Here is a 23,590-nt window from a genome sequence, read left to right as displayed (position 1 = left end):
ATTAACATGTTTTTCTATTATTCCATGTTCCTGCAAGAAGTACAATTGAAGATTGTCATTTATATCTTTTTTAAACGCTTTTATAATTGTGGGATTTATAAAATTAGTTAAGTTTTCCTACTTTAACTCGGTTAAAGAAAGTGTGCAGCTTTCTGAAAGCTCTTCAAATCGTAAGCCTGCTTTTTAGCCGACTTTACAAATGTTAAGCTTTCTTTGAAAATATTAGTTTACTAATAATATCTTTTGATGTCTTTCATTGCAGGTAAGCTTTGGATAAGCTTTTGATGGTGCATTTCAAACTGTAGCTTAATAAAAATTCGTGAGCCCGGTTTCAATCTGTAAGTTGGCCGAAATATACCTTGCATTTCAAACTGTAAGTTGGCCGAAATATACCTTGTATTTCAAACTGTAGGTTGGCCGAAATATACCTTGCATTTCAAACTGTAAGTTGGCCGTGATATACATTGTATTTCAAACTGTAAGTTGGCCGAAATATACTTAGTATTTCAAACTGTAAGATTGTTAAAATATACCTTTTATTTCATACTGTAAGTTGGCCGAAATATACCTTGTATTTCAAACTATAAGCTATTACTATTCAACTTTTGCCTCATTTGTAGACCAGATACAAACCTAAATAGTTAAATTAGCAAAGTAAATAAATAAAGCTGGGTTACAAGGTTTTTACTTACTTAATCTGAAATAAACTGAGCCAGTTATTTTCATTAAAGCAACGCTTGAGGTAATATTTGTATTTATTCGATTTATTGGGTTTCTATACATTTGCGAACTAACCAAACATTTGCATCGTAATCGTAATCTTCGGCTTACGAACTAATTGAGGTACTCCAAGTGTACGCGGCGTCAAACAAACAATAAAAGTATAACAAAAATACACATTTCGATTAGACACACACAACAGACGAGCGATATTTAAAAAAAAAAATACATAAAAAATTAGCATAAATGACTCGATATTTACATGAAGCACTTAAATGACTACGATCATGGGCGGAGCAGACAGGGGCCTCCTTGCGAAAAAAGGGTAATTCTTGCATTATTTTTTTGGGCTAGAGAGCGAATAACTGTGAGAATGAGAAAGAGCAAGTTGAGCTTAATAAATTAAATTTATTTAGAAGGCGGAAATTTGTGCTAACCCCCCTCCCGTCCCCCGTCCAACTGATGAACCAAACACACCCCAACGAACCCCACCGCACCCGATTGACCCCATTTAAACCCCCACGCAATTGCAATAGCTACGACCTTGGCAGTGGCCATTGCTGTACCGGTGATGTTTCAATGTCCAAGTTTGCACTGCTCTCCGTTTTCGTTTCTGGTTCTGTTTCTGTTTCCGCTTCCGTTTCCGTTTCCGCTTCCGCTTCCGTTTCTGTGGAGTTTAGTGATCGTTTACTTCGCCACTGGGTTCGTGGTGGACTTGTGTTGTGACCTTGACGCGGACTCGGCCCCTGACCTTGAACGCCCGCGGGCGCCGTGGTGGGCGTTAGCCACAGTTGCTTGATCATATCCGCACCCTTCTCGCCGATCATCACCACCGGTGCGTGGATATTGCCATTCGTAATGGCCGGCATTATGCTGGCATCGATGACCCGCAGCCCGGGTATGCCGTAGACCCTCAGCTGGGGATCCACCACGGCCCAGGGATCGGTGGGTGGTCCCATTTTGGCCGTGCCACTCATGTGGTAGATCGTCATCGTGTACTGCCTGATGAAGCAGTTCCAATAGTCATCGGTGTACAGGTTGAGGTGCTTGCAATTCGGCACTGGTTTGTTCCAGAAACGCGCGCCGAATCTCTTCATCGCCTGCGTTTCACCCATGGCCACCGCCGCCTTGACGCCCTCCCGCAGCACATTGACATCATCCGGATGGGTGAGGTAGTTGTGGTACAGCAACGGATATCGGAGGGGATTCTTCGAGGCCAGCTTAATGCTGCCCCTGCTCTTCGGTCGCAGCATCATGGGGAAAATGCCAAAGACATCGCGATTGTTGACCTCCCCAAAGACCTCCTGGTAGAACTCATCGGTCAGGCCGTGGGCGGTCTTCACCTGGCTACCGCCGTCGGACATCACCGATGCCGAGGTCATCATAAAGTTCATATCCGGCCAATCGTCACTGGCATTGGCGTATTTCGTATTGATAAACGCCACCGCCTCCAAGCCAATGCTGGAGGTCAAAGGGCCATCCTCGGTGATGGCATACCTCAAAGCGGTATTGATATTAACCATACGCTTCATCACAATCGAAATGGGATAGTCGATGAGGAAGGCAATGCCGCCAACGGCAATGTGATCCTGTAGATTCTGTCCCACGCCCGCCAGATGTTGCACCAGCGGTATGCCCACTCTGCTCAACTCCTCGCCGTGTCCAATGCCCGACAGCATCATCAGATGCGGCGTTCCAATGGCTCCTGCCGACAGAATCACCTCCCTGGTGGCATACACATTCTGCAGCCTGCCATCGCGTATGAACTGAACTCCAGTGGCCCGTTTCGTTTGCGGATCGGTTAGCACCTTGGTCACATGCGAAAAGAGTGCCACATGCAGATTGGGTCGCAAACGAGCTGGTCGCAAAAACGATTTGGCCGTGGAGCTGCGGGAACCGCGTCGCATGTTGAACTGGTAGAAACCGAAACCCGTCTGTTGTTCTCCATTCACGTCCACGATGTCGTAGCCCATCTCCTCGCCGGCCTGCAGAAATGCCGGGCCAATGGGTGTGTTGTACGGCGCGTCCTGGACGGTCCAAAGGCCACCTAAAGACAATGTATTTGTTATAAATTGTATTACCAATTGAAATATTACGAATATAAGGCGATCTTTAAAAGCTCAGTTAAAAATACTTTCTCACAATCGTTTCAAGAAAATCCTTTTAGAAACTACATCTATTGATTCAATTTATCAATTATTAAATAAATTTTAATCACACTTTCATTTGAGCATTCAGAGACCACATTCAACTTACCTGTGCCATGGTAGCGCTTGTTCCTGGCCAAATAGGGATTGCGCTGATCCTCCGACTTCCGGAAGTAGGGCAGGATGTCCTCGTATGCCCAGCCGGGATTTCCGAACTCCGCCCACTGGTCAAAGTCTCGCTTGTTGCCCCTGATGTAGAGCATTGTGTTCAGCACCGAGCTGCCGCCCAGCACTTTGCCCCTCGTCCAGCAGCAGCGCTTGTCCTTCATCGCCTGACAAGCTGTCGGCTGAGGTTGGGTGCTGTAAAAAAATAAACATAAACATATTATAGATTAGAAAACGCCAAGAAAGCGAAAATCTGCAAATTTGGCTTATTGAAATGGGTTTGCAGTAGCCGCAAAGATTGCGACTGAGTGAAAACAATTAGCGAATCTCGCCGAGACCAAACAAGCGGCCAGAGATATCCGATTATTTTTTTGTGGCAAGTCAACAAAAGCGACAATGAAAGCGCATTAGTCTCAGAGCTGCCACGCCCACTCCCCCGAAAAAGGGGTGGGGTGGGGTATAATGGCAAATTGCCCAGTGGCGGCCAACTTAATTACAACACAAACACAAAAGCCGGTGTTAAACGCTCGTTTGGCCACAAACTCAGAAATATCTATGAGGCAATGAACCGAGCGACCTCCCCTTCGTACTTTTGCCCTTTCAGTGCCTTTAAATGGTATCCATGAGTGCGAGTATCTGAGTATCTACGAATGGCATTTAAAGTGTGGCTTATAGTACTGTGGAGGTTGCTTTGAAAAATGCCAGCTACATATGTTGCTCAAGCATACGAAAAGCATTAAAAACACCACACAGCTGGCGCCAAATTGTGTTTTTTATATATAAAATAGGATTAGGATAATCAAAAATTATAGCTATTTTAAAGGCAAATTGAAAGTGGTAAAAATTTGAAGAGTAAAACACATAGGGCGATAAAAAATGCAATTACTTGATGATGTAAGCAAGGTGCATAACCAGACAGCCTATAAATTCATGGAAATTTCTTAAGATCTAGTGAAAAGTAAATAAAATAAATAAGTAAAATATTTAGCCATAAAAGTTCATTACACGAAACATGCGCTTGGTTAGGAAGTTAACTGCATAAAGAAGATATTTGTTAATTATCACAAAAAAGACCTAACAAAATTATAAGAAGCAAAAAACACGATAGTTTCCACCCAGCAATTTCAAGCACTACCAATTAGCGGAAATCCCAGCCGAAGTTACGCATTTGTTGGGATAATAATCTCTTTGCAAAGTTCCCAGCATTATACGCATACTTTTTCCTGCCGTGAGTGCAGCCAATATAAACCCAACAAATTGGCAAACAAAACGTTTTGACAACTGCGGTGTTTTATTTTCCTTTTTTTCATCTCAGCTCTTCCGAATCTAATAAACCGAAATTCCATTTCTTTTGGGTGCCCATTAGAGCCGCTGCTAAATACATAGGAAGACATTTTTTTGTCTTTGGTTGTCGTTAATGAAAATACAAATTACCAAGTGACAGGCAACAATCAAGAGGCGACTTAGCCAAGTTAACTTGGCCACGTTCGGCTGAGAAACGCGCGACGACGAAGCAAACAAACGGAAATCAAATGTCAGTTGCGGAAAACTTGGTCAGCAATGATTTTACTTGGCCAACATGGCGTCGTGCTGCAAAGCCAAAGAGAAAGAAAGAGTTTAAAATTCCATCAAAATAATCATATTGCCACGGCGGCCGTGATACCCTTTTGATAATTTTATTCAATGAATTAGTGTTAATTGCAGGCACTCCATGGACCATCATCATCATTCACATGTCTGGTAAAATGCATTTGCATCTCTGGCGATTAGGGTGTCAAAACCTGTGCCTGCAACTGATTTGTTTATACTTTTTCCCTAAGTTAGAGGGTAAGGGTAATTAGCATACGACATGCACGTATTGGGCGTCTGATTTATGCTGCCCAGATCGGTGATGGATATTATTTCCCTGTGCAGTCCGTTGACGAGCCATTAATATCGATTCGCGCCACTGTAGCCCCACTGTAGCTCTACTGTGGCCCATTGTTTGCCATGCTGACTTATTGGCTACGTGCTGCGGCCATTTCTCATAGATACCACAGATACCACGGATACACTACAGGTGCAACCACCACGCATCGAAACGCGCGGGCAAACAAAATTGAGAGGGAAAAAATGAGAAAAGAAATAACTTTCGCCTCAACTTCGGCCTTCCACTTGGGCGAGACTGAGCCCAACTGACGCAATTTGTTTGCTTTTTATTTGCCATTTAACAGTTAACTCACATAAACGTAACAAATTATTATTAACTCATTTCGCTTAGTTTATTTGGGTTTTTTTTGGGTCTTTTTTTGTAGTGGGTGTGGAGGCGTAGATCTTGTCTTCTTCAAGGCAATTGTTGAGAAATGGGAATTAAAAGGTTGCTGAATTGGGAAGTCCTTTTTCTTTCCAGGAAGTTGGCAAACATATCTTCTATTTATTTTGCACTTGAATGCCGTTCTAAAGGCAGTGAATCATTAGGGACATTCGACGTGCTCAACTATCATAATTGCCGCTTATGAAATGAATATGCATGCCGAAAATGCGAGTTGATTGCATTATTTTCGTAATTGTTTAATGCTCGTTAACCGAAAGTTGGTTAAGGCCCCTCAGAGTCAGTAATACCCCAAAAAATGTTAAGGGGAAACGCGTTCAGATGGAACTGCCGTCGATTGCCATATAAAATCGCTTAGCAGCCGCATTAGGCTGTAAAACGATTCCATGCGATTTATTAATGGAAATGTTTATTAATCAAAGCAGACTGGCTGAGTGAAATGTGGGAAAAATGTGCAAATATTTATTAGTTGGTTTCAAAATATTTGCACAGTAAATGTAAACAGCTCATGATGAGCAACTATGCTATAAACAATGGTTCGATGTCCTCGTATTATTACAAAACATATGCTAAACATATTCTAAACATATCCTAAACATATCCTAAAAATATCCTAAACATATCCTAAACACGTATGTATAAGTCTGTCTAATAACTGAATTTACATAATCTATCCGCTGTTGCATTGGTGTTAATTAGATTAACAGCAAATATTTGCGATCCGTCTGGTGTCATAACCAGTTTCATGTGTTCGATTGTGTAAATGCAAATGAAATGATATACAACATATCAATATTTAGTGTTAATCGGTGATTCTTCATTTTAGGCAAACGTGGTGTGCAGTTGATTTGTTTTGTTTTGTTTTTCACTTGGTTTTTATTGCCCGGTTGACACAATTCGAGCTACGAGGCACTTGTGTCTCGAGTATAAAAACCCACCGAAGCCTGTCCATTTAACCGGCTCACGTATGGGCCACTCTCCTCACCGATTTGAGCGGCTTTTGGCGATTGGCAACACGGCAACATTGGCTCCATTCAGCTGCAATTGCCAAGTATCAGCCCGTTTCATTTCATTTCAGTTCAGCTCGTTTCATTCGCTTCGTTTTGTGCCATTTCCACCCTAACCCACTTTACCATACTCTACTCTACTCTACTCTTCTATACTATACTCTACCATACTGTACCATGCTATACTATGATACCATACCATGCTGCTCGAAGCAACTGCGATACGATCCGGTTTGATGTTGGGAAACTGAACTGGACCGGCGTAGGATATCCCGATCTCAGAATATACACTGCGAGAAGTGATGTGCAAACTCACAGGGTTCTAAAATGGAAGTTGCATTTGTACATCTTCTTTCTTCATTTCTATAAAAGATTTTCCACTTTGCAGAGTTAACTACTTTAATGTATTATATGTAAGCACTTGCAGTTTGCATTCGAATTCGTCAGGGGTGTGTCTCCACTGTGGCTGCCAAAATAACTCTGGCATTAGCGAACGCGAGGAGGGAGGGAACTTAATGATGCGGATAAGACTGGGGGTCATCAGCAGCTCGGCTTGCGTAATCCCCCAGTGGAATGCACCACAGATCCGCAGATGGGTTGTTTGCGGGGGTTCAGGTTCGAGTCAGGTTTTTCCTTTGGGGGCCCTCCATGCCACATGTTTACCCTGTAGAACCATTGTTGGTTTTAGGCGGCGCCTACTGTGGCTGACTGCGCATTTGAATACTTTCAAATTGGTCTTGCAACTATAGTTGCACATGGATTATGAAATATTTAGCGGCAAGTTGTAAACTTTACGGCACTTGTCCTCTAATCACAAACGAAAGTAGTTGGTTGAATTATTGATTTATTATCAGTGCTGCAAGAGTTTTTGGTGTTTAAAAACTGTGATGATCGTGTTCCCACGACCTTGAACTCCAAAAACTTGCCACTGAATCCAATCAGATACCAAACTGATGACACCAATTCCGTGACTTTCTCAGCTGGGTGAAACTTTTAAGCCCACGAGTGAGTGAGTCAATCAAGATAACCGGCCATGATTGACGTGAGAGTGATTGTCAAGTATCTGTCTTTTTTTTTTTCCTCTCCAACTCAGATTCAATTTCGATGCAGTTTGTCGACTGAATTTCCCGTTTTCGCGTGTCGATTTGTGGACACATTGCACCCAAAACAAACAACGCCACACTTTTTCAGATACTTTGCTCTCTGCAGATCCAGCTGACTGGAGCTGCTAGCATTGAGATACAAAAACACTGAGATACAAAAATGCAGATACTGCTACCGGCTCTCCCCGAGTTGCCAATGATGCAATGATTCAGAAACACACTCGATTATATTGCCACACTCGATGCACTTAGTTTGGGTTTTTCTTGTTGTGCACACTGAACGATTTTTGATTATTATGGGTGATAGTTGCACATGAAACTAGAATTGAATTTGTGTAATAATGGTAATTTAATAAAAGAAAAAAATAATAATTGCTCGCATTTTTAGATATAGATAGATAGTTTTTCTTATGCAAAATATAATCTTTAGATTGAAAATGTATCTTTTCCTACCCTACATAAATAAAAATGTTGCAAGTGCCCTAAATGTGATTTAACAAAGTGCTTTAAAGTGTATTTCTTGTGGGTAGATTAGCATAATAATCTATCTTACATTGTTTACTCTTTTTTGCACCCTTTGATTTATTTCGCATGCACTGTGCGCAATGCAATATGCGGTTAGCATTCAATTATGCCAAAAACTAATGGAATGGGAATGGAAAATAATAGAAAAGAAAAGGAATGGAAGGGAAACGAAACGAAAGACAATGCAAGAGAATGGGAATACTAATGGAATTGGAATTCTGAAAGTGAAACTTGCAGCCAAAAAAAAGAAGAAGCGAAGAAGACTCATAAAGAAAACCGAACGTATATCGCCGCTAGGCCTACAGACCCAACCCAAAACACCCAGCCCCCTGTCGCATTAAACAGTTAAATGGATTACGGTATTGGTAACACGCTCAAACAAAATTCCAAGAAAAAAAAAAACGAAAAAAAGCGAAAAAAAAATGCCAAAGCTCATGAATAATTAAGCAGTGAAGTTCGATTTGTTAATTTGAGAGCCGGTGGCCACAGGTGGCCGGCCGCTGATCATCGGCATCAGCTGTTATTAATGAAATGCCGTGAGATAGAAAACGATCTCAATGAAATCAGTGGGACCCGCCCCAAAACCAAAACCAAAACCCAAAAAAAAAACCAAAAACAAAAAACAAAATTTAGAAGCCTGAGGTGCAAAGGGCCTGCCTAACGGTAGCCCGTTCTAATTCGAATCAGCCGCTCAGCAGCACTGATAATTTCCCATTTATTGTTAAGCCGAAGTTGAAGTTTCTGGTTAATGGATGCTCGAGTCGCCATATAAAGCCGCACTTAATTGCTATTTGAAAGCGAGACACAGCCACAAAAAGGCGGAAGATTATCCATCGATATGTTAGTGGTTAAATTGGTAAATGGTAAATGGTAATGGTCTACGTTTGTCTTTATCTAATTGGAACATTCTGGATGGGGGATGGTGGATGGTGGATGGGGGGTGGGGGGGTGAGCCGGGAAATGAAAGTGGGCCGGGGAAAAGTGAAAGATGCGAGAGATCCAAGTTGCAAGATCAAAGAGCCGAGAAATGGGATCACTGGAGAGCAGCAGCCACAAATCAAGAGAAATGCAATGAAAACTGTCGTAAAGTAATTGCTGTTAATGGTGTTATAAAATGTCTGTCAATATGCTGAACAAAGATTTAACCATGAAAATACATAAATTAAAAGCGAAAATAACTAAAAGCATGGAAAAAGTATAGTTTATATTAAGTGGTATATTAAACATGACTTTTGGAGGCATCAATTAACTTCCAAAATGGATTTTTCTTATATTCAAATAATCTCTTACATATGTTTCATAATTTAAGGCACTAAACTTTTAATTTCAAGTAATTAGTTTATAGTTCTTTAAAGTGCCTTTAAGAAGCCATTAAGTATTTCCCAATTCCAACATGTCGCTTTTCCTGCAAATTAAATGCGAGTACATCGTATATGTAAGTCAGTGCATTTCCATTGTCCATTTCTTTGCGACGAGTGCTGAAATCGCTTTGCTGTTTGCGTGCAAATAGTCTGAAATTTGGCAGGCGGTTGCTAACTAAACGAATCCGGCCTTTGGCACCATCATATCATCATCATCATCGTCTTGGGTCGCCTGAACCCGCAACCCATTCAAGTTGAGCTGTCTATTTGGTCTATTCCGAATACTAATGACTACAGCACATCGATGCAGATTAGCATATGGACAGAATTCGTTGTCAGCTTTTGGAAAAATGCCAACGTCATCGAGATGAGTTGGCCAAAACAAAAAAAAAAAATAAAAAAAAAACAACAAAAAAAGGCGCAAACAAAGGGCATGTCCGGTCACTGCTAAGGCCAACTATTTGACCCAAAAAAGCAATTGAAAAATATTTGGTATTTAAGTGAGATAAGGAAGTAACCACGAATATATATATATATTTTTAAAACAATTAACAATGTAGCAAGAATTACAAATATAATGAGGTCAAAAAATCAAAGATTTATGAATTTGAAGAAGAGTATTTGAGTAACAACTTCCCTCCAAACTATGCATTTAATTTTTAAAAATTTATAGAACCTGAATGTTGCATTTTCTACAAAAATGAAAACAAAAATGAAAACCACTCACCGATACTTCCAATCCAATTTGCTTTTATGCAAATAGAGCGACAGCAGCGGCACATCGGAGATCTCCGTCTCATGGCCACCGGCCTCCAGGAGCAGGATCTTCCAGTGCGGGATCTCCGAGAGTCTGGAGGCCAGCACAGTGCCGGCCGAGCCGCCACCGATGATGATGAAATCGTAGGCCAACTCCACCTGCTGCACGTTGAAGGGTCGATTCTCCGGATCGAAGAGATCGTAGTTGTAGTAGGCAATGGCCGCTATCAGGAATGGCAGTATGGTCAGTTTGCCCACGCCAATGACAGCGGTGGCCAGCTTGATAGCACCGGCGATGGCCAGGCCCAATTTGGAGGCGCCTGCCGCTGCCACGCCCGCTGCTGCCGCCGCCTTGGAGGCGGCACTCGCCTTGAAGAGCAGGCCGCCCACGGAAACTGCGGCGGCTCCCAGAGCGGGAACTACAACCATGTTGTTGTTGTTTTTTTGGTGGAGGAGGGGATTTGGTTTACTGGGGCGATGTTTTCAGGGAAGGATTTCCCGAAGGATTTTTGTTTCACGAATTTCTTTGGGCGCTTCCTTGGGTTTAGTTCCGCTTTATTGCTGCGACTGCATTGCGTTGAGTTATTCAGGCCACTTTTATTGGAATTTTGCACTCACTATCAAAGCACACTGAGAAAAAAGCATCACAATACGGTCATTTGAAAAATCAAAGGCTAATGTGGAAATCAAAGTGACATTTAATGTTCAGAACTTTCGTTTTGAAACATAAAAAGGCTGTTAATAATATTTTGAGTTTATAGGGCAAACAATGAGGTTTTTTTTTCAACTTTTTAATGGACTATATTGTGATATTTTCTCTCGGTGCCATCCGTCACGTTCGCATTCACAGTCACTTGCCTTTCTGCACTTTCATTTAGGCCTCGTAAACACATTGAGCAAACAGAAACAAAAATAAATAAATTGTAATTGAAATAGTTGGCTGTGTCGCGCGCGCGCTGATTTTGGTATCGGTTATTATGGGTGTAATCGTGCAATGGAAAATGGAAAATGAAAAATGGATAATCGGTTAACCGGTTCACTGGATAATTCGCATCGCCTCGCCAGCCCGTTTCGTTTGTTTTAGGCCTTCCGCCTCGCTTGGCAGTCGCTGCGTTTCTGAGCCACAAAAGCCGCTGGCCTGCGACGTTTTGTCTCCGCTGCTGCAGCGCCGGCAGAGGCGGTAGCCGCGGCTGCGGACGCCGGCGTCGCTGCCAACAGGCGGTTGCGCATGCGCACGTTTTTCCCCAGCGAATCCAACTGCATTTTCCGCGGCAGCTGAGTTTTAACCACAGTTGTGGATCGCAAACATTTGCACGCACATTTAATTGGATTTAAACTGAGATTTTTATCAAATCCTGAAAAAATCTACATTTTCTAAATGGCTTTTAAAAACAAAACAAATTCACCAGAAAAATTATTGATTTGGGTTTTTAGAAACCCAACAAATTCACCAGAAAATTCATTTAAAGTAAATATGGAGTATTGCTTCCTTGTAATTCACTTAAATATATATCTAAATTATATCTCAACAGTAAAACTGAGAACTTAGAAATTGCTTTAAAACTTTAACCGTTTCGCCTTCCTGTTCTCTCCGCTTCCATTTGCGGTTGCGCCTGCGCTCATTTTGCCATGTGAAACGGTTACCGATTCGCGAGCCTCTCTTTCGCACTCTCCCACACGCACAGACACAATCACATGCACATGCGATGCGGTTGCGGTTGATGGCTGATGACTGATGCTGTGCATTGCGAAACGGTTACAATAAACCGCTTGCAGCTCCTGGCTCTCGCTCACACACACACATGCGCAGATGTATCTGACATTTGCGGTTTTTTGTTTCCCTTCAGCAACTCCTCTCCTTTCCTCTTTCTTTTTTTCTCTTCTGTTTCTTCTTCGATTTCGAATTTCCTTGCAGACGCCAGACGACCTTCATGCTCACTTTACGGTTATGTGCACTTCTCTCCGCGAACGATGGGCTTGATTTTGAGTCGAAATTCGGGTTGCAACTTCGAGTTACTCGGCCAGTTGGATAGTTGGGATTGCGCACGTAAGCCTTTTCAGCTGAGACGTCAACAAGATGTACAGTCAAACTTCGATAAGTGCAAATGTGTAAAGTCATATGTTTTTTAACCGATACTGTCCGATACCGCTTCGCAGCAGCTCCCGTTAGCAAGGAACCGAACCATAACCGATTCATTTAGATGATTACTGAATTTTCATAAATTTAACGTTTTATTTATATAAGTACATTTGATTTATATATTAAAAGTGTTTTTATTTCTATTTTCATTTTCATATAATATTTTTTGTACAACGGTTCAAAAATAACTTTAGTTGGATTGTCTTCACTGTACTTACAATGCGTTATCGGTTTTAAATTCAACTTGAAACGACAGCTGGCAGAAGAACCACAATCAATTGACCAGTTTTTGGCATTGAAGAAGCCGAAGAGTTGAGTAAAAAAGTGAAGATCAAAGTGAAATTTGTGGCATTTAGTTGTTGGTCGATTGTTTTCATTGTTTAACCGGTTTTTCCTTATTTCGATCAGTGTGTGTTTGTTTGTGTGTATTTGCCAATTGACAAACCACAACACGATTTTTGCCAAGTAATTGTCATTACATTACATTACATTACACACCTGACATCGAACGGATATTCAACGCAACTAGTTTGTGGTATCAATCGACATTCAATGGAACCACCAAAATTGCTTCCATTTCTGCCTATGAGGTTTTGATGTTTTCGATGGTGGTCCCCAAAAATTGTGGGCTTATAGAAAGCCATATTTTTTGCATTCCATTCAATTTCCTGGTTGCACTGTGCATTGTTGTGCAATGTGATATCCGGGAAGGATTAAGGCGAAATGGGAATTAATTTCAAAGTGTAGGCCGCTTTATTATTAATTGTAATAATCTAAATGTATTCAATACGATGGAAAATAACAGTTTTGTATTAAATTAAATAAATCTATATTTTTAGACAGCAATTTACGCTCATAATCTTTATCGCTGGTACAACAGGACGTATGAGCTATATTTTGTAAAACTTTTTCCCCGAATTATAAAGTCTTTATTACTTTGTTTTTTGGTTTGTTGATCTCACATTTGGCATTATCTATGGTCAGTTATCTTGGGGTTGACACTATTTTCGTGTTTACTGGAGCATTTCCCAATTGGCCGAAAAACTTGAACCACTTCCACCTGCCGAAGGAATGACGAAAGTCTCACACACAACATAATGCCGGCAAATTAACGGAGCCGCGATGATGTGACGATCGTTTGATATATCACCATCTAATGGGGCAAGGTCAGCAGCACAAGCAATTCAAGCAGAGTTTTCCATGCGAATGTCGCGGAAACTCACAAATAAACAAATAAAACATGACAATAAAGGGCACAAATAAACTTGTCAAACTTTTTGCGTTGAGTGTGTCTTGCCGGCGTTTGTTTTGGTTTCTTCTTTGTAGTTTTTTTTTTGGTTTCTAACTTGAAGTCTTCAGTCTTAGGGCCTCCATTGGTCAAGGGCCATACTTCAATGGTCAGGTGAGGTGACCTTCTTGCGGGGAGGTCTTTGCATTTGACAAATCTTGGGAATGCAAGGCTCTATTGTTATGTGTTGATTTGTTGCACATATTCTGGAGGTAACTTTTCTACTTTTACCTCAAATAATGTAAAATATATCTTTAAAGAAACCCCTTTAAAGCGGCTCTTACCAAACAAATTACTCTCTAATGAATACTAATGCATCATAATGGCCAGAAAACACTTTCGGTTCCCAGGCTTCTGTGCATATTTAATCAACGATTTCCGCTACAATTACAATTACAATTAGTGTTACTGTATGGTTTAACATACACACGAACAATTTCCGGCACTTACCACTTTTCATATGAGCACTGGCACTATATGTACTAGACGCAATATTTCTTTTGGGCCAATTGCCCAATCAACAAACAAATTTCTGCTCGAGGGCAATTAAAAGTGAAAATAGAAGAGGCTCCAAAAAAAATATACAAATAAAGTTGGGTAAAGCGAAGAGGCGTTTTCCCTTCTCCCCCTTTTCTTCTGGCCCAGAAGAAAGCTCCCTCTGGGGTGACATAACAATTACGCATCCCCCCCTTTCAGCCCCTTGAGGCCAGCCATGACTTTGTCTTTCAGCTGAGTCATCCACATCTGTATCTGCAGCCTGCGCACTGGAAATGAACTTCATTAAACGACAAATGCAAGAAACGAAGCCATGGAGTAACAGCAGCCAGTGAGCCAAGTGCTCGTAACTCCCCTAGAAATGGCAGCGTGACACGATTCTCTGCAAATCGTAAATATTCAAATAGCTCAAATATTTATCTAATCAGATAAACAGTTTAAAATGTTTCCATGTTTAAAGGCTAATAAACTAAATTCCATATAGAATGTTTATTCAACTAGAATGTTATTCAAGTGGCATGCTTAGACTTTGGAGTTAGAAAGCCCCTCAGGTTTTGCTTCATATTTTTGGGTAATTAATTATGGTAACTCCCCTATAATTTACTATATATAGTAGTGAGTATCACCGCAACTCACGTCCATCTCCGATTTGTATCTCGGCTCGTGTATCTGAACAGCAGTCGCGCATGGCCGATTTGGCCGACGTGCCCAAGACTTCGCATAGATGTGTGCCATATGTACATAGATATGTAGGTTACCCGATGGGCGGTTGCCAACAGGGGGGGGCGTGGCAGACAGTGGCCAACTGGCAGTCTGGTAGTCGGTGAGCGGACATTTCCTCCGCCAGTAGAAAATCATCCCAATCACTTACTTGCCTAAAGTGTTTTGCTTTTTGCCTATTTACCTACATATGTGTGACTTTCGGATTTTTGGAATTTCCGTGCATACTCCCGCGTAGCTCTGCTCATTTTTCACTTTCCAGCGCAGCCACTGAATGTGGCCACTATCTTGGCTTGTATCGCGAGCGATTTCATCTAATTGGTTTCCATTTTGCGCTTTGGTCAAGTGCATGGCGAGAAGAAAAGCGTTATTACGTGACCTTTGTTAATTGCGTGAAAGGAGCGGCGAAGTGGAGGGGGTCAGAAGTGGGTGGGGGTTTTAGATAGTGTAACCTCTCACACTCTAAATGGAGCAATTGTTTAAAGTGGATTTCGTAATGAAACGGTTAGTACGGATATGTCTTTCCATTTGATGGAGTTCAATTTGTAAAGTGAAGTGTTTATGGCTAACAAGATATCTTAATGCCATTTCATGTCATATCAATACCATGGTGTACATGCAACTTAAACCTTTTCAATTAATTAGTAAGGACTTGCAACTTGTTTAAATAAAGTTATTGATTAACTTGTATATCTCATCTGCCTTCCGCTAATTGGCGTTTCCCTAACACTTCTATTATACAATTACGCGGCGTCCACCCACTTGGTGGCCAACAGCACTTGGCCAACAATTAATTGCGTTTAGCTTGGTATGCAGCGCCAGGCATTAGATGAAAACCGAAATGCTCAAACAAAAACTGAAAAACTGGCACGCTTCGCGGCGCCTGGAAATAATATACATATTGCGTTGGTCGCCGGGCATAGATAATGAGTTGTCCGCAATGAGCGGCAATTTGCTGGTCGAAAAATCGAAAAATTATATATATATATATATATATACATAGTTCCAAATAAAAATGAAAAGTGAAAGCTGTCAATCAAAAGCAAAACGTAGCTAACCAGGCCGACCATCAAGTATCGCTGAGATTCAATACAATCGCCACTTAATGCTGATGGTGCGGTTTTCGCATTTGCCAGATAAATCATTTTGCCAATCGAATTTTACAGCCAACATTAAATTGGCAGGCATTTTTTGGTAATAAAACTTAAAAAAAAAAGTAATGCCAAGCTAGCTTGAATGCTTTATTCTAAGAAAAACATTAAGGACAAACGTAAGTTGTTGGAAGCTCAAGACAGTTTGGCAGCCACTGTACATTTTAGTTAGGACGCCAACCAAAAGGTACAAAAATGTAAGGCATGCGTGTAGAAAATCCAGGAAACGTAGATAAGCATGTAGAAACTCAGAAACTCATGTTAATAACTTTATAAATGAAAAGATAATAGTTTTAGATGAGAAGATGATTCAAACTTGTAATTATATGTAAGAAGCATATATTTATTATAACAAAAAAAAATGTGACAAATATTTAAAGCCTATATCGTAAAATATCGCTGAGCTTAGAGCTCGGTGTGCTGGCCGCCCAGATACTCCGCCTTGATCATGTCCGCCCCCTTCTCGCCGATCATGATGCAGGCGGCATTGGTGTTGGCGCCCACAATGTCGGGCATAATGCTGGCATCAATAACCCGCAATCCCTTGGCGCCATGCACCCGCAGTTGTGGGTCCACCACGGCAGTGGCATCGGTGGACGGGCCCATGCGAGTGGTGCCCACTGGGTGGTAAACGGTGGTGGTCATGTGGCGGATGTAGCAGCGCCAGTAGTCATCCGACTGATAGGTCAGGCCATTGCAGGCCTCCAAATCCAGCTGGTGGAGTGCGGCCTCCCGCTCACTGAACGCCTTGGTGTTGGGCAGGTTCTTGTAGATGTTCAAGGCCCTGATGTAGGTGTCCACGTCGCGCTCATCGGTCATATAGCCGGGATCGATGATGGGAGCATCCAAGTAGTTCGCAGATTGCAGGGTCAGACTGCCCGCCGAGAAGGGCTTCAGATGCAGCAAATAGGTAATGTAGGTATTGGTCTCCTGGTTGGCGGACAAGATGCTCTTGGCCACGCGCTCATTGAATCCGGTGGCAGCCACATAACCCTTCAGCTCCGGACTCTGCATCAGGCTGAAGAAGTTGGTGGTCTGGATGTCCGGATTGGGTCCCTCAATCGAGGTGGTGTTGATGAAGCCCGTCAGCGCGGTGGCCTCGTGGTGCAGCAGTTTGCTGTAGCGACCCATCAGCAGGTTGTACATGGCGTCCACCAGCTCCTCCTCGGTGGGCTTGCGGGCGGTGGACTTGTCGATCTGGAAGATCACCGGCAGACTGGCGTGATCCTTGAGGTTCTCGCCCACGGGCAGGTCCAGTTTCACGGGGATTCCCAGGCTCTTCAAGTGCTCCGCGGGTCCGATGCCTGGGAAAATAAGATAAGATTAGATATATATAACATTTATAAATATATTATATTTATATAAACTCTCAAATGCCTAATTAGTTTCGGTGTATCATCATAAGCAGCTGTATGTATATTCTACTGCGTATTTCTTGTTTAGAATGTTTGTTAGACATAGAGAAACCTGTTCCTAAGTTCAACTCAAAAACCTGTCCTATTTTAGTTAAAATTCATGTGAATTTTATGAAAAGTCTATTAGAACTTGTTCTTCAAGAAGATTTTCTCTAAATATTCCGCTTAAACAATTTCACTAACTGTTTTTTTTACTCTATTTCGTTGCAGGTTTGTGAACTTTAACTATGATGAAATACCACACATAAAGTCTAGAACTCGCCAGCTGGTAAATTTATGGTGCTCGCTACTTAAAGGGGAAGTACCGTAGCGCACAATCGTAAAAGATTTTGTTATATCTCGCTAGGGCGTTATTTTCCATACATAGTTTTACAATCCCTGCCCGATCGGACAGACATAATCGCTTGACCTTGCTCGACCTTGCGATTTGACGATTTGACATTGACATCTCATCGACAAGAGGCTCCGTTGCTTGGGTCTGATATCGTATTCCGGCTATCTAATCGTCGCCCGATCCGCGCTTATCAAAAGTCTTCACTGGCTTTTGGATGCAACCAACAGAAACAGAAGCTAAAACCAAAGTCAACAAGATTTAGGGGCTTAAAGTGGGATTGAAGGATAGATGTATATCTTGTGCACCGAGAGAACCTCTAATCTACATTTGCTATCATGTTTCTATATTTCCTTATTTCAAACTAGCAGTTGCCAGCAAATTATCAAATGAATAATAGGATATCCAAAAAGATATATATGTTATCAAAAAATATAGGTTTTAAGCTGGCTTTCACTTATCTGCATTATTTATGCCATCAACAAATAAGTTGAGCTCGTTAATATTTAGGGGTTTAGTGATATCTTTGAAGGTTGCGGATATGTTACTTGTGAAAAACCAAATATTCTTATGATAATATCAACAATATCAACTCACCTGAGAGCAGCAGGATCTGTGGTGAGCCAATGGCGCCGGCGGACACGATGACCTCCTTGCTGGCCTTGACCGTGTACTCCTTCTTGCCGCGGTGCACAAAGGTCACGCTCTCCGCTCGGTTGTTGCGATCCAGATTGATCTTCTTCACGTGGGCGTGGCGCAGGATGTGCAGATTGGGCGTGTGCTTCTTGAGATGAGAGCGGGCGGTGGTGATGCGACGACCGCCATCCTGAGTGCCCAGGATGTCCATTTGGCCCACGAACGAGCCCTCGGTGAAGTCCGGCGCACTGCCGTAGCCCATCTCCTGCATGCCGGCGCGTATTGTGGTGCGGAACTCGTTGTCGCTCACGTAATTGTTGAGTCCCATGGGTCCACCGACGCCATGATCACCGGCCTTGTAGTCCGGTCGCGTGGAGCGCAGATCCTCGGCCTTGCGGAAGTGCTCCAGCACCGCGTCGTAGCCCCAACCGGGATTGCCCCGCTCCTGCCAGTCATCGAAATCCTTGCGCGTGCCCCGGGCATAGATCATGGCATTCATGCCGTTCGTGCCGCCCAACATCTTGCCCCGCGGCCAGTGGCAACTCTCGCCCTCCATCGCCATGCAGGCACGTCCGTTCGGCTTCGAGTGGTACTGCCAATCCCATTCGGAGAACTGCGTGGCCATGTGCCAGGCCACGAACTCCGTCTCAATTGGCGGATCGCCGCCGGCCTCCAGCAGCAGCACCTTCCACTTCTTCACCTCGGCCAGTCGCCCAGCCACCACGGCGCCCGAACTGCCCGATCCAATCACAATGAAGTCGTAGTCATGCTGGAAGCCACCAGCCTGCTCCAGCCAGTCGCCCTTGTCCTCCGGCCACTGATTCTGGCCACTCAGATCGCAGTACTTGGCGATCAGCGTGGACAGCAGCAAGGACATCAGCGTGTTCGCCGGACCCGCCGAACGGGCAGCGCACTGGGCGCTCAGGAACTCCATTGTGGTGCTCGAAAAAGTCCTTTAAGTGGGCTAAAAAATATTAAAAAAATGTAAAAAAAAGTGAAAAGTGAAAAAAAGTGAAAAATGTGTAAAAAGTGAAAAATAATCCCAAAAAGTGTATGGAAAAAACATAAAAAAAGATAGAAAATATTTAAAAAGGAATAAGACACGTATATAAACTTTTTTAAACTTCCTGTAAAGTAAAAAGTAATTGTAATTGTAAAAAGTGAAAAATAATCCCAAAAGGTTTTTGGAAAAAACATAAAAAAAGATAGAAAATATTTAAAAAGGAATAAGACACGTATAAGAACTTTTTTAAACTTTTTCTCAAACAATATATAATTGAAAAACTTTTTTAAAGTTATTCTTAAACAATATATAATTGAAAAACTTTTTTAAAGTTATTCTTAAACAATATATAATTGAAAAACAGCTCCTGGCTTAGCAAACAAACAATAGAAATTCCTTTTCTTTGCCAAGGATTTCTGAAATTATGTGTAATAATCTATCTGCTTTAGAAGTCCGATGGTTTGTCCTAAAATTTCCAAATAAAACACTTCAAATAATCCTGGCAACTACTGATATGCACTGAAACTCCAAGGGATACCCACTGGCTGTGCTCTGTATTATCCTGCGGTGCTCCTGCGGTAATCCTCGACTCCGAAATCCGTAATCCAAGTGCGGCACACGTGCGAACGCTCTCTCCGCTCGACGGCAACTGTTCTACGGGGCCGGCTTTCAACCGGAATTTGTACGGCCGGGCAGCGAATGCTTTTCGTATGCCATCGGCGTCCGTAAATCAACAAACAACAATATCACTCGGAGACATTTGCATTTCGCTTCCAGTCGTATGTGTATACATATAGCCGTACCTAGGTGTTTGGCATATATACCTATATACCTATATATGTTATATATACATGTGTGTATATACATATAAATTAGACGCACCTTCCGCCTTCAGCAGCTGCGCGGCACTCCCCTTATCACTCGAAGATTAGCTAGCCGAGGTGTGATAAACCCGCAGCGACCCATGGAAGCCACCCAAAATCGAGAATCGTGAATCGAGAATCGAGATTAGAGGTTGGAGATTGGAGAATCTAGAGCCTGCCCAGCTTTGCACTCGGTTATCTTTATGCTCGTTGGTGGCCGTGTTTTTGGCTGGTTTCATTCTTCTTTTTCCCTTTTTTTGTTTCCAGCTGATAAGGACAGGTTATGTTTTTGTTGAGGTATCGCCAGCGAGAACCTGTTCTGTGGGTTTGTGGGTCAAGTTTGGGCTAAAATATATGCTAAACATCTTAATAATGGTGAGGGGTTTAGAATCTGATTTTTATATATTATATTAGTTTTTAGGGGGGGGTTTATAATCTGATTTTTATATAATATATCAGTTTCTTCCACAGTGTTCTAAATTAGTTAAAGATTGCCTTTTGAATAACTATTCAGTTCTGAATTCAGTTAACAGGTTAACTATCTGCATTTGGAAGCCAGCTGATGAACTTCATTACTTGGCTTCAGTTATGAACTTTATAGAACCCATTACCTTATAAACAAAGTTTATATATATATATTTTATATATATTTTATAATAATTGAAAACAAAAAAGCTCTATTAAATTACTAATACTTAAACGATAACAAAAAAAAGTTAATAGATAAATGCTTGCATAACATTCTATAAATATGCATTCCAGAATTAAGTTAAGCCTGGATTTCTCTTATTTTTGTAGTGTAGTAACTAACATGATTTGAAAAACCAAATTGTGTTGAAATCTACAGATTTAAGTGGATGTATTTTGTGTGGATATCAACAGCTTGTTGTTGACAACTTGCCAATCGAGCAGAGGGCTGTGTGTGGAATGCTCAAACTAGAAGTCATCCGCATGCATGTGCGGCACCCAGATGCCACCGTTGGCGCCGAGTGACTCGCCCTCGTAATCCTCCCGGATGAAGTGGGCCGCCCGCTCGCCAATCATCACCGTGGCCGCATTCGTGTTGGCACTGACCACCGCTGGCATTATGCTGGCATCCGCCACCCGGAGGTTCTCCAGCCCGTGCACCTTCAAGCGCTGACCCACACACGCCTCGGGATCGTAGTCGGGTCCCATCTTCACGGTGCCCGATTGATGGTAGCAGGTGACGGTGAAGTACCTGGCATAGCAGCGCCAGTACTCCTCACTGCGGTACGGCTCTATGTGATCGCACTCGGCTATCGGAATCCTGGCCATCTCGGCCAGGTGATCCCGGAATGCTTTCGTCTGCTCGAGGGACTCAATGTAGCGTATGCCACGCATCAATGTGGCCACATCCTGCGATTCCGTTAGATAGTTACTGGTTAGGATGGGCGCTTCCCGGGGATCTGTGCTCTTCAAGTGCAATTCCCCTTTGGCCACTGGATGTGAGAGTAGTATGAAAACGCACAGCAAGTGGGAGTCCTTGAGATATCCTTGCAGCGCGTCTATATACTGGTCCTGGAAGGACAGACCCTTGGTGAAGAGTTCCAGCGCAGCGTGATTCGCTCGCTGAAAGAACAGGTGATGGTTCTCCGTATCCGGATAGACACTATCACTACTCGCATTCGTGTTTATCAACGCCACCAGGGAGGCGGTGCTGTGCGTGGCCAGCGGTCCGGTGCGATGGATTAGGTACTGATAGATGCCATCCAGCACGCCCTTCTCCGTCAGGGCCTCCGCTTGACCCTCGTCCAGTTTCAAAAAGACAGGCACCAGCACATGATCCTGGAGATTGCGTCCAACGCCGGGCATATTCAATACCACGGGTATGCCCAACTGCTCCAACTGCCGACTGGGTCCAATGCCGGAACGCAGGAGCAGCGCTGGTGAATCGATGGCGCCGGCCGAGATCACCACATCCTTGGTCACCTGCACTCGATGGCTCACACCAGCTCGTTCGAAGTTCACGGCCGTCACCGTATCGCCATCGAACTGCAGTTTGGTGACCAGCGCATTCTTGACCACATGCAGATTGGCACGAGCTCGGGAGACGGCACCCAAATAGCCCTTGGCCGTGCTCATCCGCTGACCATCTCTCACCGTGCCCGGCACATGGGCATAGCCCGTCTCACTGCCCTCCTGGAAGCGCTCGACATAGGGGCGACCCAACTCGCGCCCCCCATCGATGATCATTTGGTGTATGGCATTGTCCTGTCGCTGGAAGGGTTGCAGGGTTACATAACCCTTGGGATGGCTGGCATTGCCTTGGGGCGTGACGGACTTCTCGAAAAATGGCATCACCTTGTCATAGCTCCAGCCCGTGCTGCCCATGGCCGCCCAGCCATCGAAGTCCCGGCGATTGCCACGCACATACAGCATGGCATTGGCTGCTCCCGAGCCGCCCAGCATCTTGCCACGTGGCCAGTAGCAGCGGCCATCCTTCATTCCCTGGCACGCCTCCTCGCTGGGCTCCGTGAAGTAGTTCCACGTGAACTCCGTGTGCTGCAGCCCAAAGAAAAGCGCCGGCAACTGCAAGATATGGCAAATGTATAATAGATATATATATATTAGTTTCTTCTTATTGCATACTTATAGACATAAAGCTGAATTGAGGTTTTGGCTAAAATTGCACTTGCTGCTTTGAAGAATGCTATAATTATCAATAATCATTACCTCCTGTTTGAGAAACTTTTAACTTTGTAGATAGAAAAAAAGCTTTGATTGCAATACAAAATGTAATATAATATAGCCTACTATTATTTTATGGTATGAAGTAGCTTACGACTTTGTTTACTAACGGGGTGAGTGGTTGACAAAGCTCAAGAGTGGAAAGATTTAGTTAGCTAGTAAGTGATAGTAAGTGGACTCACCTCAGATTCGATGGGCGGATCTCCGCCCGCCTCCAGGACGAGCACTTTCCAGTCGGGATTCTCGCTCAGCCGGCTGGCCACCACAGAGCCCGCCGATCCAGCGCCAATGACCACAAAGTCATAGGGTTGACTCAAATCGCCGGCATAGTCCACTGGCCACTGGCTGGCGGGCGAAATGAGGCACTGCGAGGACAGAAGGGTTTGCACCAGCACGGTCATCATGCCACCCCACAATCCAATGCCAGGTGCTGCTCCTGCTGCTGGCGTACTACCGGATCCACACGGATTTGGGCCACTGGCCGCCGCATCCATGTTGAGATTCTGGCCGCCGTCTAGTGACATTGCGATTGCGATTGCTTTTGCGATTGCCTCTGGTTTGGACCCGGTTTCATCTGTATCTGCGGCGCAGTCGCGCCTGAAGATTCGCTTTTATAGCCGCGGATCTGATAAGCGGGTACAGTGCAGCCTCCCCCCGCGGACGTTGACTCAGTCATCATATATACATATAATGGTGAATAATTTCATTTTTCAATGCACAAGCAGAAAATACAAAATGTTAATG

At 43.3% G+C, this 23,590-nt stretch overlaps 4 protein-coding genes across 7 annotated transcripts in view; 1 reads left to right on the top strand and 3 right to left on the bottom strand.

Moving 5' to 3' along the window:
* LOC122625132 (flotillin-2) overlaps positions 1-23,590 on the top strand; it is a 90,721-nt gene that overhangs the window by 44,825 nt on the left and 22,306 nt on the right. The window lies entirely within an intron of this gene.
* LOC122625119 (glucose dehydrogenase [FAD, quinone]) lies at positions 1,257-10,524 on the bottom strand. The gene is made up of 3 exons (XM_043805034.1): positions 10,067-10,524; positions 2,977-3,227; positions 1,257-2,767 (listed from the first exon to the last, which is right to left on the bottom strand). The coding sequence occupies exons 1-3, from the start codon at positions 10,522-10,524 to the stop codon at positions 1,257-1,259; spliced, it is 2,220 nt and encodes a 739-aa protein (XP_043660969.1).
* On the bottom strand, positions 16,212-19,971 carry LOC122625127 (glucose dehydrogenase [FAD, quinone]). Its single transcript, XM_043805042.1, has 3 exons — positions 19,817-19,971; positions 18,233-19,235; positions 16,212-17,193 (listed from the first exon to the last, which is right to left on the bottom strand). Exons 2-3 carry the CDS (start codon positions 19,203-19,205, stop codon positions 16,295-16,297), a joined length of 1,872 nt encoding a protein of 623 aa, XP_043660977.1. The 5' UTR covers positions 19,206-19,235; positions 19,817-19,971; the 3' UTR covers positions 16,212-16,294.
* On the bottom strand, positions 20,511-23,437 carry LOC122625123 (glucose dehydrogenase [FAD, quinone]). The gene is made up of 2 exons (XM_043805039.1): positions 23,029-23,437; positions 20,511-22,687 (listed from the first exon to the last, which is right to left on the bottom strand). Exons 1-2 carry the CDS (start codon positions 23,368-23,370, stop codon positions 21,074-21,076), a joined length of 1,956 nt encoding a protein of 651 aa, XP_043660974.1. The 5' UTR covers positions 23,371-23,437; the 3' UTR covers positions 20,511-21,073.

This window comes from Drosophila teissieri, chromosome X, assembly GCF_016746235.2.
Source record: "Drosophila teissieri strain GT53w chromosome X, Prin_Dtei_1.1, whole genome shotgun sequence".
Lineage (NCBI taxonomy): Eukaryota > Metazoa > Arthropoda > Insecta > Diptera > Drosophilidae > Drosophila > Drosophila teissieri.
Note: the sequence above shows the minus strand (reverse complement) of the source record. Positions and strands in the feature narration are given on the sequence as shown.